The sequence below is a fragment of the Barbus barbus genome (assembly GCF_936440315.1).
Source record: "Barbus barbus genome assembly, chromosome: 5".
Taxonomy (NCBI): domain Eukaryota; kingdom Metazoa; phylum Chordata; class Actinopteri; order Cypriniformes; family Cyprinidae; genus Barbus; species Barbus barbus.
The window spans coordinates 3,036,001-3,052,500 of record NC_136733.1 but is presented as its reverse complement, the minus strand read 5'-3'; the positions used below and the strand labels follow the sequence as shown (position 1 = coordinate 3,052,500).

General features: G+C 35.5%; 2 protein-coding genes across 2 annotated transcripts in view; both read left to right on the top strand.

Moving 5' to 3' along the window:
* Positions 1-8,152, top strand: part of LOC306869301 (RNA-binding protein Musashi homolog 1-like) — a 39,507-nt gene extending 31,355 nt beyond the window's left edge. The window contains exons 9-14 of the mRNA XM_079415995.1: positions 1-100; positions 794-874; positions 2,154-2,210; positions 4,472-4,531; positions 4,660-4,814; positions 5,858-8,152. The exon at positions 1-100 is cut by the window's left edge and continues 18 nt beyond it. Coding sequence (XP_079272121.1) covers positions 1-100; positions 794-874; positions 2,154-2,210; positions 4,472-4,531; positions 4,660-4,814; positions 5,858-5,899 — 495 coding nt within the window. The 3' untranslated portion in view covers positions 5,900-8,152. The remainder of the gene's footprint in view (positions 101-793; positions 875-2,153; positions 2,211-4,471; positions 4,532-4,659; positions 4,815-5,857) is intronic.
* A 2,015-nt stretch (positions 8,153-10,167) lies between these two features.
* LOC306870494 (transmembrane protein 233-like) lies at positions 10,168-11,967 on the top strand (the record flags this gene model as incomplete). Its single annotated transcript, XM_079417806.1, has 3 exons — positions 10,168-10,353; positions 11,695-11,829; positions 11,956-11,967. The coding sequence occupies 3 exons, from the start codon at positions 10,168-10,170 to the stop codon at positions 11,965-11,967; spliced, it is 333 nt and encodes a 110-aa protein (XP_079273932.1).
* Between the last annotated feature and the right edge of the window lie 4,533 nt (positions 11,968-16,500).

The following is a 16,500-nucleotide window of genomic DNA, read 5'->3' as shown; positions in this document are numbered from 1 at the left end:
CAGCCGAAGGAAGTGATGTCACCGACAGGTACGGCGCGAGGCCGCTCCAGGGTGATGCCCTACGGCATGGACGCCTTCATGCTGGGTATCGGCATGCTGGGTGAGTTACAAGAAGGAACAGGCAAATAATCTCAGTGAAACTGTCCATATGAGCAAATGCAGCATCACTGCAGTCCCGTCTGATGACAGTCTGGCGCTGCCTACTGTTCACTACAGGAAACTGCACTTGTGTTTGTGAGTTTGACACAAATCAGAGTTGAGAACAGATGTCTTAAATTTTGCAAGGAAAAAAATTATTTTTTTTTTATTTTTATTATGTGGAGTAGAATTGCTGTCATTTTGTGGGCTGGGAGAATTTACAAAATAAACATTGCAAAATACACCAAATACCCATGTGACAGCTGTGATTTAGTGCAAGAGTTAGTAAAAATATTATATTATGAATTATTGCTTTCAATGATCATTGTATATGAAATGTGCTGTATAAATAATTGGTATAGCTTTACAAAGTTCCATTTGTAGACATTAGTTAACTACTACCTAAGTTAACATTAACTAAAAATGAAAAGTACTTCTAAAACATTTATTTCATGTTAATCTCCACATTTACAAATACATTATTAAATTGAAAAGTTGTAAACATTAGTTAATGCACTGGGAACTAACATAAACAAACATTTGCTGTAAAAATGCTCATCATTAGTTAATGTTAAAGCACTAACTGATGTTAACAAATGAGACCTTATTGTAAAGTGTTAGCCTTAAACGCTATGCTTTCTCTGTTCATTTTCAGGTTACCCAGGGTTCCAGGCAGCCACTTACGCTAGTCGTGGATACACAGGAATCACACCAGGATACACATACCAGTTCCCAGGTAAGTCAAGAGATCTTGCACACAGCCAGCCACCCGTTATAATGTCAAAATGTATTATTTTAATCATTACAAACCCTAAGGAATGAACAGTTTATCCTCTTATCTGATAACTGCACATTTTTTGAAGTGGATTTGATCAAAACGCACTCAGTTGCATGTACATTTCAGCGGTAGTTGATGCTTTTTGTCATGAGATCCAGCAATAAATATTTTATATAGTGTCCTCAGAACAACTCATACTGTAATTGTTTCTCGGTGACCTCAGTAAAAGAACATTTGAACAGCACTTAAATCACGGTGTGAGAGAGAAGCTGTCAAACCTTTCTCCAAAATGCCATTGACAATAGCTGACATTACTGTAAATGCTGAAAATATATTGTGTCATATTTGCCCAAATGAGGCTAGCATAACCAAAATCTATACTATACCAACAATAACTAACAATATACTATATCATAACATAGTACTTAAAGATGATAAATTGATTTGATTTGTGTGTGTGTGTATATTTATATATATATAGAATTAAATTTATTTATTGACTAAAATGTGGCGATGCATAGTTTTAATCCAAATATAATCTTAATGCATGCAAACCAAAAGATTATTCATAACAAATGAATGTTCTGTCTGACATTAGCTCTAAAATAGCTTCACATTATTAAACAAAACACACAAAAACAGTTAAATTAACATTATAGGAACAGAATCTAAAGTGTGATTGGATGATCTGCAATACTGCACCCGTAAACAACTATACTTGGCTTTAATAACAAGTTCAGCTTGACTTATTAAAACTAATATCCATGCATTTGGCTCTACCGCGGCATTGTAAAATGTTTTGCGTTGCATGAGACCATCAAATCTCCCAGCACTAATACTAACCATTGTGTGTTACGGCTCCATGTCTAACTAACTCCACACCTTAAGATCAGCGATCTAATGACGTCCTCCCGTTTCTCTCTCTTCCTTGTGCTTTTTGTTCCTCGTGTCCTTCTGCACCTCAATCTGTTCCCTTCCTTTCCTCCTGTGTAGCAGCTACACCCGGCTGTAAGTGCTTCGCTGTGTGTGTTTCTGTGCGCATAGATGTGTCTCTCCTCTGCCGCTTGAAAGCCTCCTTTCACGGTGTACGTCAGTGTGTTTGTGTAGATAGGACTACATGTGGAAAAACACTCACTGTGTGTGTGTGTGTGTGTGTGTGCGTGTGTTGGTGTTTTAGCTCTGAGCTTGTTTATGCTGAGTTTGTTCACAAACCGCTCTTTTGCCGTTTCGGTTCTAGAATTCCATTTAGAACGGACACCCCTTCTGACTTCCTCTCACCCCCAAGAGATCACAGGTTAGTCGCTCGTCTGGCTTTACAAACAGCTCTCTGTATACACACACATGAACACATAAACACACGGCTGCACACGAAACACACATGCTGCTGATTTTCCCGCAGACGGCTCGTGTTCTCCTTCATTTCAATTAAAGGTCTGAGACAGAGCTGCAGTGTGTCATTTCTGCAATGCAATTTTCAAGCAAGTTTTCCCAAACTAGTCACTGGTTGAGCCTTAAATTAACATGCAAAACTGCTTAAAGAGAGTAATGTTACAGCCAGTGTAGAAAAGGTGCATATAGATTTTTCATTAAAGAAATTAATAGTTTTATTCAGCAATGATGCATTAAATTGATCAAAACCGACATTTATAATGTTACAAAATATTTTTATTTTAAATAAGTGCTATTGATCAAAGAACCCTAAATAAAAATTTAGCACAGTTTTCACAAAAATATGATACATTGATAATATTCAGTTTCTTGAGCAGCAAATCAGTATATTAGAATGATTTCTGAAGGATCATGTGACACTGAAGACTGGAGTAATGATGCTGAAAATTCAGCTTTGATCACAGAAATCAATTATATTTTGCAATATATTTACATAGAAAACAGTTATTTTAAATAGTAATATTTCACAACATTACTGTTTTTACTATATTATTGATCAAATAAATGCAGGCTTGTTGAGCAGAAGAGATTTCGTTCAAAAAGAGTAATAGTAAAAAAAAATTCTTACCGATTCCAATCTTTTGGATATTAGTATTTCTGTTCTTCTGCTGTTTTCTATTCCTATTTTTCATGAACATTTATGGAAAATATTTCCAAATTTATACCTCATGCTTTACTTTATACACTGAAGAAACTGAATATTCACCATTTGTAAGTAAAAATCTTTATTCAAATAAACCTTTCTGGATCTCTGAGATTAAATCAGACTGGATAGTTAAGGAAAAACAGCCAATATAGTTTATTTTATTAATAATTACTTCATTTAAAAAAATAAATAAAAATAAAAATAAAATATATATATATATATATATACATGCACTCACCGGCCACTTTATTAGGTGCACCTGTTCAATTGCTTGGTAACACAAATTGCTAATCAGCCAATCACATGGCAGCAACTCAATGCATTTAGGCATCTAGATGTGGTGAAGACGACTTGCTGAAGTTCAAACCGAGCATCAGAATGGGGAAGAAAGGGGATTTAAGTGACTTTGAACGTGGAATGGTTGTTGGTGCCAGACGGGCTGGTCTGAGTATTTCAAAAACTGCTGATCTACTGGGATTTTCACGCACAACCATCTCTAGGGTTTACAGAGAATGGTCCGAAAAACAGAAAATATCCAGTGCGCGTCAGTTGTGTGACGAAAATGCCTTGTTGATGTCAGAGGTCAGAGGAGAATGGGCAGACTGGTTATAGATGATAGAAAGGCAACAGTAACTCAAATAACCACTCGTTACAACCAAGGTATGCAGAAAACCATCTCTGAACACACAACACGTCGAACCCTGAAGCAGATGGGCTACAGCAGCAGAAGACCACACCGGGTGCCGCTCCTGTCAGCTAAGAACAGGAAACGGAGGCTACAATTCCCACAAGCTCACCAAAATTGGACAATAGAAGATTGGAAAAACGTTGCCTGGTCTGATGAGTCTCTATTTCTGCTGCGACATTCAGATGGTAGGGTCAGAATTTGGCGTAAAGAACATGAAAGCATGGATCCATCCTGCCTTGTCTCAACGGTTCAGGCTGGTGGTGGTGGTGTAATGGTGCGGGGGATATTTTCTTGGCACACTTTGGGCCCCTTAGTACCAATTGAGCATCGTTTAAACGCTACAGCCTAATACCCTAATAAAGTGGCCAGTGAGTGTATACAGTTTTTATTAAATTGTATTAATGTATGTATGTACTTTATATATTGAAATGTGACATTAGTAAAATAAAATTAATATTCAATACATAATATAGGGTGGAGCTTGATTTTTAGTCATTTTGGGTTTGATTGGATCATTATTTTACATTAAATTATACATTACATTACTTCCTGCCATATGACAGTGGTTACAGTAGCAGAATGGACAGAGGTGGAGATTTTGACAAAAAATGACAAAAGCAAGCATTAGAATAACATGCACTGAACACACAGCTTAATTTGACTTTTCACCATAACATGTAACACATGCAACAGGATGTTAAAGTATGGCATGATGTGACAATCTCAAACTGTCATGTATTTGTGTGGCATCCTGTCTCTCTCTGTCCCGCAGCCATTCCACTGACGGCCTACGGACCAATGGCAGCGGCCGCAGCAGCAGCGATGGTCAGAGGTACGCAAAATCACATTTACTTTACTCGTTTGAAATGGAACATTTACTGTCAGATTTTGAGATTTATTAAACTCTTTCCACTTGTAAAGCACCTTCTGAATGTTTAAGAGGTCTGTCCTTTACCGTAGGTTCCACCCCCTCACGTACCGCTGGCTTCCTGGGCACCAGCAGCCCTGGGCCAATGGCAGACCTGTACGCAGCAGCCAATCAGGATTCAGGAGTCAGCAGCTATATCAGTGCGGCAAGTCCCGCCCCCAGCACAGGGTTCGGACATGGACTCGGGGTAGGCTCATTTAGAAATGTACATTTATTGTCAAAAAGGACAAAAGTAATAAATATTAAAGTCCATGCGACTTGATTTTATGTGCCCCATTGAGTTTCACTGAAAGTGCTTTACTATTTATTTTGGTATGCACTATTAAACTGTTATTTGCATTTATCGCTGCTTGTGGCCCTAAGTATCAGTGTTATTTCAGTCTTTACACAATATTTTAGTATTTATTAATATTTAACTTTAAATTAACTTAATATTTTCGAATTTTATTAATATAAGTTTTAGTAATTTTGTTGTGAGCTTTTGTCATTTTTATTAGTTTTAGTTTTTAAACTTTCATATTTAGCTTTCTTTTTATTTTAGATTGAATAATTTTAGTACTTATTTCAGTTAGTTGCAACTTTTCCAATATCTAGTATTTTAAGTTTAGGTTTAAGTTTAAGTGTAGGTGTCTTACATTTTTTTTTTTATAGTCTTCTTTATTTATTTATTTATTATTTGTTGTAGTATTTATTAATATTTTAAGTAAACTTTCTATTTTTATTTTATATTTATATTTTAATTTTAGTTTAATTTTCCTTTTTTTAAAATACATTTCTGCTTCAATTTATTTTTATTTCAATTTTAGTTTTAGTAATTTTAGTACCTCAACTTAAAAATATTTCAGTTAGCTGCCAGTTTAACATTTTAATTTTTTTCATGTTTTTTTTTTTTTTTTAAGTTTAAGTTTTTCATAATACTTTTATTTTATTTCAGATACTTTTAAATTGCAGAAAGTGGTTTTTAATAGTTTTGGTTTTGGTGAACAATAATAACACTGCTATGAACACACTGCACTAGAGATGACAACCACTGAAACAACTATACATTTCTAACACATTTTATACAGAAAAATTGCAATGAGCAAAATGCAATAAAAATTGCATAAAAATAGGAGCTTCACATTTCTGCTTGAAATCCCTCCAGAATGTCTTGCCAGAAAGACTTCCATAAAAACAAGTAAAAAGGTTTTATGTTTTGTCATTTTTGCACCCCTCTTTTTCTCCTTCAAGGGTCCTTTGATTGCAACGGCCTTTACCAATGGCTACCACTGAGGGGCGTCCAGTCAGAGTCCAGCGTGGGAGGAGAAACTCACGCGCTTGTGAACCGTGAGCACCGCTGACGACGAGACTTGCTTATGGGACGAACGCCACGGGCGGCTGCGGTCCCTCCTAACTCCGCTTATTGAGTTTCCACCTTTTCTTTTTCTCTATTCTCTACTAACATCACTTTTCGTTTTCCTCATCCCATATTTTCTTCCTGACATATCCGACTCATTTATGATATGCTGCCGTCTGTCTTTTGAAAGGAAAAAAAATGAAGAAAAAAAAAACATTGTCAAAACAATACTGTTTGATTGTACGTGCGGAAACACGCAAGGAATTTCGTTTCCCCGGATTTTTATTTTGACAAGTTTTTCTGCATTTGTTATGTATTTTTGCTGACTGTGTTTTTATGTTTTTACTGTACTCATGCTGTAACGGATAATGTCGAGAAAGAGAGAGAAGGAGCACGAAACTGGAAAAAAATCCAGGATTTGTTTGGTTTCAAACGAATCTGAACAAATAAGTGAGAATGAATCAAATTTACGAAAATCAAAACAACAAAAAAACAGGACAAAAATGTATATTTTGGTAGTTTTTCACACAGCATTTATAATGTTATTACGAACATTCGTAAGCTGAATCGGTTATTTTTCCGTAAAATTGGTTTTTACATGAGAAACAATGGGCCTCATTCATGAATTTTATGCGTGAATCTGCATTGTTTTCAGACACATTTGACACATTTTTACACAGAAATTGATTCTGCTCATGTCGAGGCTCATTGTTCGGCTTCTTTTTGTAGATACTGTACATATTGCATGGATTTTGGGAGGGTTCGAGGGTTCGGATTGAACGATGGACTGGGGGTTGCGGGAGGGTTGAGGGTCCTCTATGGTTTTTAACATGCAAACATCTTTCTTCACGTTGAATCTTGCATTTCTGAGACTAGTTGCATGACCAAGTTGGACCGATGTGGATCTTTGGTTGTGCTTCTCTCACTTTCGACTCCATTTATTCTACGATCAAACTTTTGATGCTAAGTTTTCCAAATCAACAGACCTTTCGGTCGCTTTGGTTTTGTATGAATCCTCACGCTCGTGAATTTTAAACCATTTGGAAAGCACGTTTTTTGATGTTTGCTGTCACTTATGAGGCGTCAAACCGCATCGCTGTCAAACCAGGTTGCGTTTTCCATTAGAGCAAATGATTTGGTCCCGTTTTTGGAAAACGGAAACGCGGTCTTGATCCGCCTCAGTTTCGAAGAGCACGGCTGCTGGGCTTCTCTTCATGCTGTTTTTGGAAATATATATTATATATATAAGTTTTTTATTTTTTTGCGCAGTGTACTTCTATTGTAAATCTTTCCCGTTCTCCTTTTTCTTTTCGTTTTTTGACGGTACAATGCTGTTTTTTGAAGAAATGAAGGACAAATTTACAAAGCAAAGGAGTCTGAGCGCTGTTACACCTGTCGTTGTGTGTTTGGATGCGTGCGCGAGTGTAAGTTGCGGCGACTGCTTAGACTGAAGTATGGATGTACACGTAGGTAGTTTACATGCATTCAACTGCCACCTTTGAAACTGTCTCGTCTCTGCCAGGAATGGAGAGGAACTTCTCTGACATCACAGCTCTAATGGAGGCCTTCTGGGAAAATTGTTACGCTTGACTAATAACACGCATCCAGAGTTTTTTTTTTTTTTTTCTCATTTCAGCAACATTGGATCTGTTTGATTTCTACTTAATTGCATTTGTTTTCAGTCTTCCATTTGACACGTGTAGCCTCTTTTTGGAGCGGTGGGCACGGGACGACCGAAACTCCAGCTGACAGGGACGCCTCACAAAACTACTGCACGGCACACACTGTAACTATTTAACCAACAAAAAGCAATAAGTTATTTTTAAACTCAAGTAATAATGAACGCCGTTAACGGTGGTACGAATACGACGGCGGTTATGTGGCATTAAGAATTATTTTTCAGAAAAAAAGCTATATTTTTCAAGACCCGTTTTAACCCCTTGAAAGTTTCTCAGATTTTTACCATACATGTTAGCTGTTTGTTTGGAGGATTTGTTGAAGGGGATCAGCGGCGGAACTGGAAAGCATCAGTGGGCGGCGCTCCGTCCCGTTGCTGTGGAGCTGCACGTCAACACTGTGACCTGATGCTCAAATACGCTGGTCCGCTGTCCCTTTACTGTATTTTTTTATTTTTCACCTCTGGAAATTTTCAAGTAAAAAGATCCTAATAAATTATTTTAAAACATTCCATTTGATGGCCTCTGCATTCATGATTTTCTTTGTGGTTTGATGCATTTGCAGGGAGTGTTAGCAGAGATTGTCATGTTTTGGTCATATGCAGAATGGATTGTGCTCTTTGTAATGTAAATTTGAGTAGTAAATGCAATAGCAAAATCTAAAACATCCTGTTGTACAGTGGAAAAGTGAATATGCAATGTTGTAAATCCTGAACATTTACAAATTTCATAAAAACAGACTGTAAAATTCTAAAAAATATATATTGACAAATAGAGTACTTTTTGAAGATTATCTAATTAAAAATATAAAAAATATATAGTGTTGACACACATACACACATACATGTGTAGGCTATATAAACATATAATATTTTTATGCCTTTATATTATATTGAATATTTTGTAAATATTTTAAAAATAAATTAAGGTTTCAATATTAGCAGACCATGAAAAATAAATACAATTTTAAACAAAGTCAACTTTTTATATCAGGGTTATTATAGTTAACTGATGCTAAAACTAAAACCATAAAAAAAATATTATTTAAAAATGTTACCTGAAGTAAAATAAAATGTTAAAAATCCTAAACTTATTGTATTTCAGCAAGAATAAGCTAGAAAACTAAAACGGAAAAATAATAAAAAAAACTATATGCAGACGTTTAAAAATTACAAAAAAACGAATAAAATGTCTAAAAATAGAACGAACTAAAAATAGCAATAACTAAAATTGCAATGATAACAGAAAATATAAAAGTAAAAGCCTACAAAAATCTAAATATAAAAAAATATTTAGACCATTGCCAAGTCTTCTCAATTATTGTGGTTTCAAAAAACAAGAGATACCCTGAATTTATACTGTAGAGATGGTCGTTTAATGAAACTCAAATATAAATATTTTAATATATTGAGATACTGGATTTTGACTTTCATGAGCTGTAAGCTCTAATCATTAAAATTAAAACAAAAAACCTTTTGAAATGTCTTACTTTACATGTTATGAATGTAAAATATATATGAAAGTTTCACTTTTTGAAATAAGTAAAAAAAAAAAAAAAACGTTTTTCACGATATTCTAATATTTTGAGTTGCACCTGTAGATGGATAAAGAGTGTCCAAACCTTTAACTTGTAGTCTATTAATTATAACCGTTTTTTAACATTTGTTTTGAATATTAAATTTCTCCAATGTGTAAAATGAAAGATAAGGTATAGTTTTTTATATATTTTCTGATTATACAAATTGGCAGGAACATCCTGAAAATGTTTCCTGCTGTGGTGTTATTTTCCATGCAAAATGAAATATTAGTAAATATTTTAAATGCGTTCTAACATGTTAGCTAGAATGGTTCTGGTGTGTTTGTACACATTTCTCAGCTGGTTTGCAACATTTAACCGTTTAATAACCATTGTTCATGAAGCTAGCAGGATTCCAATGCACCAAGTAAACAAACAGGTGAAAAGACAACCAAAATTTGATGACCAAACCATCCAACACTTCAAGATATGGGAACAGACGTGGTTGATCTCTGTTATGTTCATCTCTGTCCCATAACACACACCTGATACCCTGTGACACCAATACCACCCGATGGCCCCATGCCACACACACACACACACACACACACACACACACACACATAAACACACACGGTTTCCCACCATTTCTGCATTTGACTCTGTTATTAGTTTAGTTTTGTGGGACTGTCCTGGTGTCATTTTACAGTTTTACATATTTGCCAAATTTTAGTGTGATATGGAAAATCTGAAAATCACACAAACCTAAACCTTGCTGACCTGGAATCCATCCATGGGAAAGTGTTTCATCTCCCTGATCCCATTACTCGCGGGTTCTTCTTGCTCAAACACCCTCCTGCCCAAAATACTCTTCATTTCATCTGGTTTCCTAACAGCCTTCTCAGTTCTCATTGAACCCTGGTGGATTTATTAATCTCTTTTAACTGATTTTTTTTACCCGTTTTCTCCACACTTCAATATTTGTGTGTTATTGGAGTGTTCACCTGCCATCATGGCGACGGGCAGCTCGCAGACGGATGTGAAGAGCTCTCTGAATGGGAGCATGGAGTTTTATCACAGCTGGTTCGGTTCAACAACTCCACGACCTCCTTTAAGAAACTACCTGCTCCTGACCATCCTCACCTGCTTCTGTCCAGCCTACCCTGTCAATATTTTAGCCCTGGTCTTCTCTGTAATGGTGAGTCAACAATCATATGTGCCTGGAATGTGTTTAACACTTAAGATTTTATCTGCATTTATATTAACGTCTGCATGAAATCAAGGCCTTGTATTGATAGAACAGTTTGTGTCAAGGAATCCTTTATTATTAATTAAAGATTTTTTTTGACTAATATAAAAATACCATAATAAATTTGTAGATAGGCCTATTTTGGAAACATGCTATAAGTTCACATACTTGTTTCTCAGAAAAACAATACTACATTCTGCATTGAAATTTGTGTTCCATGTCGGAATGTCTGTTTTTGTTTTGGTCTGTGTGATTCCACCCACTGCCGAATTATCCAATAGGATTTTAACACCCCTGGTTGCCAGTTTGGCAGAAAACACGGGCGTATTGCATCCATTAAAATCTGCAAGCGAACACGCGTATTCTATCCGACCTAAAAAATCTCGGCACCCAGCAAAAAAGTATATTAAAACACGGATTAATCAACTCATAAACAATGTAAAGCTCATTAACTTCTGATGCATGTCCTCAATCGGGCAACCTGTGTGAGCTTTGAGTCTGAGGAGAAGTGGCGGGAGAAACAACTCAATATTTAGATTTTGGACTGCAGTACTATTTTAACCACTAGTTGTCAACATTACATACAGTACCTTTAATTTGATTTCGAACAAACTTGTGTTAAACTTAAATGCTTAACTTATTATCTCTTTGTGTTATGAACATGATTCATGCTGTAGTTTGTTGAGGAGATGTGCTTGTTTGTTACTTGTTCAAGCAATCTGACAATTTTAACCTAGCAGATGATAAAACAGGAAATAAATAATATAAGAAAATATAAATAAATAAATAAGTAGCCACCAAAGGCTAGAGAGCAGAATATCATCACCTACAACTCCTTATCCTTAAAACACAAATACATCTCAGAGACGTCTTTTTGATGTGTATGTTTACATCTGTAAGACATATTTTTTAGCGTGTTTGCTCATTTACAATACATCTCTAGGACATTTCCTAGATGTCAAATAGACATTTCGAAAATGTCTTCAAGATGTTTATGATTTAGAATGTCTGCAAAACTGCCATCTTAAAGATGTTTCTCAGATTTAGTACACAGCAGATGCTTTCCAGATGAAGCGAACTTTAACAGATATAGCTTGCAGACATACATGTGCTATCTGGGCAGCAACTTTATGCAAGACTATAGATAATTGTTGGTTTGTTTGCTGATGTTAGTTTGACTGGATGAACACACACACACAAACACACATCACATCACAAAGAGAGAGTGAAAAGCTTGTGGTCTTGTGTCTCTAAATATTTTAATTTGAATGTATCTTCTGTCTTTTATAGTCCAGAAACAGTTATGATCAGGGGGATTATGAGGGTTCAAGGCGTTTAGGGAAGATGGCGCTCTATGTGTCCATCGCATCTATCATCATCGGCATCCTCATCATCACCATCTTCTGCGCTGTGCATTTCAGCACGGTAACATACTGTCATTTTTTGATGCCATTTAAATTGGTTAATAAAATGTAAATAAATAAATCAAATAAAACGGCTGTAATGCTACAGGAACAGATCTGGAAAATCTTTGTGTTTCTGTTTCTTTAGAAAGATGTGTAAGATGACAGCATTTTTGTCGTGCTGTGCTCTTGGTGAAGACGTCCACTGGGTCGCTCTGTCTGTCGAACTGAACAGAGATTTTAGTAATGAAACCAGGAGCAGGACAGATCCAGCACAGGTCATCAGCTCTCCTACATCTTCAGTCCAGCTCGGAATGAACATGCTTATAAAAGAGAGGTAGATGATGGGGCTTGAAAAGTTATGCCATTTTTGTCAAGAAATTTTTACAGACAATCACATTCAATGCATGCACTTTTAAATCACTGAATAATATGCATCCATGCACATAATGAATATGTAAATAATTTTGTAACCCATGCATGTCTGTTCTTTCTCTGTAGATCCTGTAGGGTTGAATTTCAAATTCAGGGTTGAATTTCAAAGCAAAAATTATTAATAATGACCTTAACTAGTAAATATCATTACAACACATCACACTATTTACAGCCTTCAAGTCTTAAAAGCTCTTATAAATTCTGTAAAAACTAATCACGGACATACTGAATATGTAAATATTACAAATTTTTAGTGCTTAAAGTTTTCCTCTGCCAGTAGATCATGAAAACAATGAAAGGGGTCTTAATTTTTTATAACAGTTTTAAATACAGATTCTATGTATTTAAGTTTAAAATTTATTCATGCAGGCTATTAGTCTATTGTAGAGATTTTTGTGTTTTATGGAATATTTTACAAATGAAAATGAAGCTAATTTGGAATTACGTTTTGATGAATTTGTCCTAATAGTTATGTGCCCTCTAGAAGCTTGCGTTCTGCAAGTGAACGATGCATTATTGTGCCATCCCAAAGAGGCACAAAATCAGTTTCACAGACTTTTTCATTAACTGTTCCCATCTGGTGGAATGACCTGCCCAACTCAATCCCAGCAGCTGAGTCTTTAGCCATATTCAAGAAATGGCTAAAAACACATCTCTTCCATCTTTACTTGACCCTCTAACTCTAGCACTCTCTATTCTAATTCTATTTTATCTGTCTTCTTTTTATTTAAAAAGACCCTCTCTCAATTGCATATTTATTCTCTAACTGCTAGATTTTCTTGAAAAACTAACACTAGCTTTCTTTTTTCTATTCTATCTACTTGTTTCTTAAAAACAAAAACAAAAAACAACCTTGCTACGTGAACTGCGTTAGGCTATGTTGTTGCTCTTTTGTTGGTTTTGATTGCTTGTATTGTCCTTATTTGTAAGTCGCTTTGGATAAAAGCATCTGCTAAATGACTGAATGTAAATGTAATTAACTAATAAAGTTCATTTATAAATCACCATTTATACAAAGCTGAAATATGTCATTTTTGCACCACTAACGCCATTGCATTAAAAACCACCCACAACTGTGTATGTAATAATAATAATAATAATTCCAATTTCCAAACAAAACAGATGCAAAGGTGTTGCATGTTTTGTATCTTTGAACAACTTCCATACATATGTATTATAAAATGAGTTTGAACTAATATCAGACTTATACTTACTGTATATAGGCCAAATCAGATCACTAATGGAAGTGGAAAATGATAGTGTTATATTGAGATTAAGGCTATTGACCCTTATGTATTTTTCGATCTCCTCCTACCGCTTAATCTTGAGGCCAGAGAGCTGGTGTATTTGGAGATGTACCTTTAGCCCTCATCTGTGCTATATATAGTGTTGGGTCTCAGTCCCACGGTGGTGTCAGGGGCCTCTTGTTATCCCAGTGTGTTCAGACCAGCAGGATCACATGACACAGGTTGGCTGGTTTAGCACTGCCTGTGCTGAAAAACACAAGAATGTCCCCACGCTCCTGGGAAACACTTCATCCCAGTAAACAGGCTGAATGTGAATGTGTTATTGGACATCAGAGGCGTTTAGTCTTTCATACTGGGGCACAAAACTCCCTTCAACAAGTGTCCTCATATTTTCATACTCTTTTATGATATTGTTCTGGATATATCCCTCCTTCTTCTAGCTTGTACTATAATGTTTGAAACATATTGCTAGTTGTTCTCATGTTATAGACCTTAAGGTGCGGTCACACTACACTCTTCATTCCATTGACTTCAGCTCATATTTATGTGAATGCAGGAGAGCGGAAACACAAGCTCATGAGATGTTTAGTATTTTGCTGAGTTCAAAAGTTCAAGTTGACCTACAAAATCGTATCACGTGAAACGGTGACCAATAGAAAATCAAAACCTCACAGCATGACTGAATTAAAAGAATATAAATTTGAAATTTCAGCGTGGTAGGATAGTGGATAGATTGTATGTTCTTACAATTGCGTGATATCACAACTGTTGAAGTGTTTGAAGAAATATTGCATGCCCAAAAACCAGCGTGACCACGGTTTTAGTCAGGTTAGACACCATATTGAATTTAACATAGATGAAAGTTAGGCTGTGAGGGATAGACTTGCAGACTTTATGATGGCATGCACAATATAAGGTCCTAGATCATGTCATTTTTACAACTCACAACCTGTCAGTCCTCTGTCGTGTGTCTTGTGTTCCCGCCTCTTGTGTCCTTATTTGGTTTGTTTCCTGTCCTCATTAAGTGTGATTATTAGTTCATTCTTGTCCAGCTGTGTTTTAGTAATTATCTATGATTATCCCTTGTATTTAAGCCCTGTCTGTTCTGTTAGATTTTATCTGGTCTACTTGTTACTCCCTGGTGTTCCTGTCTGTGTCTACCTTGCCCTGTTTGGAGTCATCGAAGACTGTTATTTGAGTTACATCCTCGTCTCTGTGTTCCTCGTTCATCCTTGATGCGTGCACTGTGACACAACCAGTGTTGGGGGTAATGCATTACAAGTAACGTAAGTTACGTAATCAGATTACTTTTTAATTTACAAGAAAGTATCTGAGTTACTTTTTCAAAAAAGTAACGCCAGTTACTTTGTTTTCCCATTTATTGACTGACAGATCTTGTGTCCCCATGTTGGGAGAAATCGGAAGTACAGAGGCGTTGTGTGCGCTGTGTGAACATGTTACTGTAGTTCTAGACTAAATGTGAATGTGCATTAATTCATCTTACTCACAAAAAAAACAGGTGTAGTAGTCATCAAAATGAATTAAATGCCAACTCAGAATATGACAACCTGCCATAATTAAATGTTAACGCAAATGTATCTAATCCCATTTTATTAACCAATGTCTTTGCTGCTGACCTTTGATCCAGTTCAACCATACTAAGCAAAACTAACAATTGTGCTTTTTTTTTTTTTTTTTTTTTTTTTTTTCCTGAAGAGAGTTGAACTTTCCTCTCCTGCATTCTACTGTACAGACGTGAATTTACTTTTCCCTCGGCCTGAGGTTTATTCATTACACTTTTTGGTGTAAAAGGGCTTTTACATTTGCTATAAATAGAAATTCTTATATTAAAAACAAACAATCAAGCCCTGCTCATATTTAAAAAGTAACGCAAATGTAACGTAATGCATTACTTTCCATAAAGTAACTAACGTAATTAGTAACTTTTATTTAGAGAGTAACACAATATTGTAATGCATTACTTTTAAAAGTAACTTTCCCCAACACTGCTCACAATGTTTAAAACCGTTTTTTTTTTTTTGTCTACGCTTTGTCAGCTGAACATTCTGTATGTTATACAACAGTAATTAATTGAATGCACTGCATTTCAGTCTTTCACAGCCTCAATTAAAAAAGAAATATGGCGTTGCCCTCACTATGTCTGTTGTCTCCTTATGATAAAGAGCTTGTTGTATTGATCATTTATAATTCGCTTTGGATAAAAGCGCCTGCTAAATTAAGAAATGTAAATATGGCTTTACCTGCAGTACAGAGTGTGTTGTTCGCAGACACAAGAACGAGAGAAGACATTTGCCATTTTTGTTTCATATAACTGACAAATATTTTAAAATTATTTTTCTAAGAAAAAAGTATGAACATTCAAGTAAATAAGTTTGTTTACTTATAAAAATCAGTAAAGATTTCTCAGTAAAAAAAAAACATGACGCGCGTGGATGTTTGAGCAATTACACTAAAAGCCCCTTTACTTGCTAAAAAGTATAAAGCAAATGACAGAAGGCATGTAGCAGATTGTCAGATTTTTCAGCAAAGTTTTGATCACATTGATAATTCGGAGGCCTTCAAATTTGATACAGTAGGCTTTATAGGTTTAAAAAGTAAGATAATAATGACAAGGAGCAGAACATAATTAATTAGTCAGTAACTTTTTTTTTTTTAAGTTTTCTGATTTAATTATGTTTGAACAGATGTGTCCTCAAAGTGCTATTCAGTTGTAAAAAGATTATCAAAACATAAGGCTAAATAATCATCTACCATTCTATCCATATGTGTCCAAAAATATTGGCAGTACCAAGGTACTTCTTTGTTTTAGTGAAAGATGGATTAGGTGTGTATGTGTGTACAAATGTCCCCACAAGGATAGTAAAACATGAATTGTTTTACATTGTGGGGACTGAGAAAAACAACAACAATTAGAAATGGCAAATTATGTTTATGAAAGTGTATAAACACATACAGGTTTTCTGTAAGAGGTAGGTAGGGTTAGGGGATAG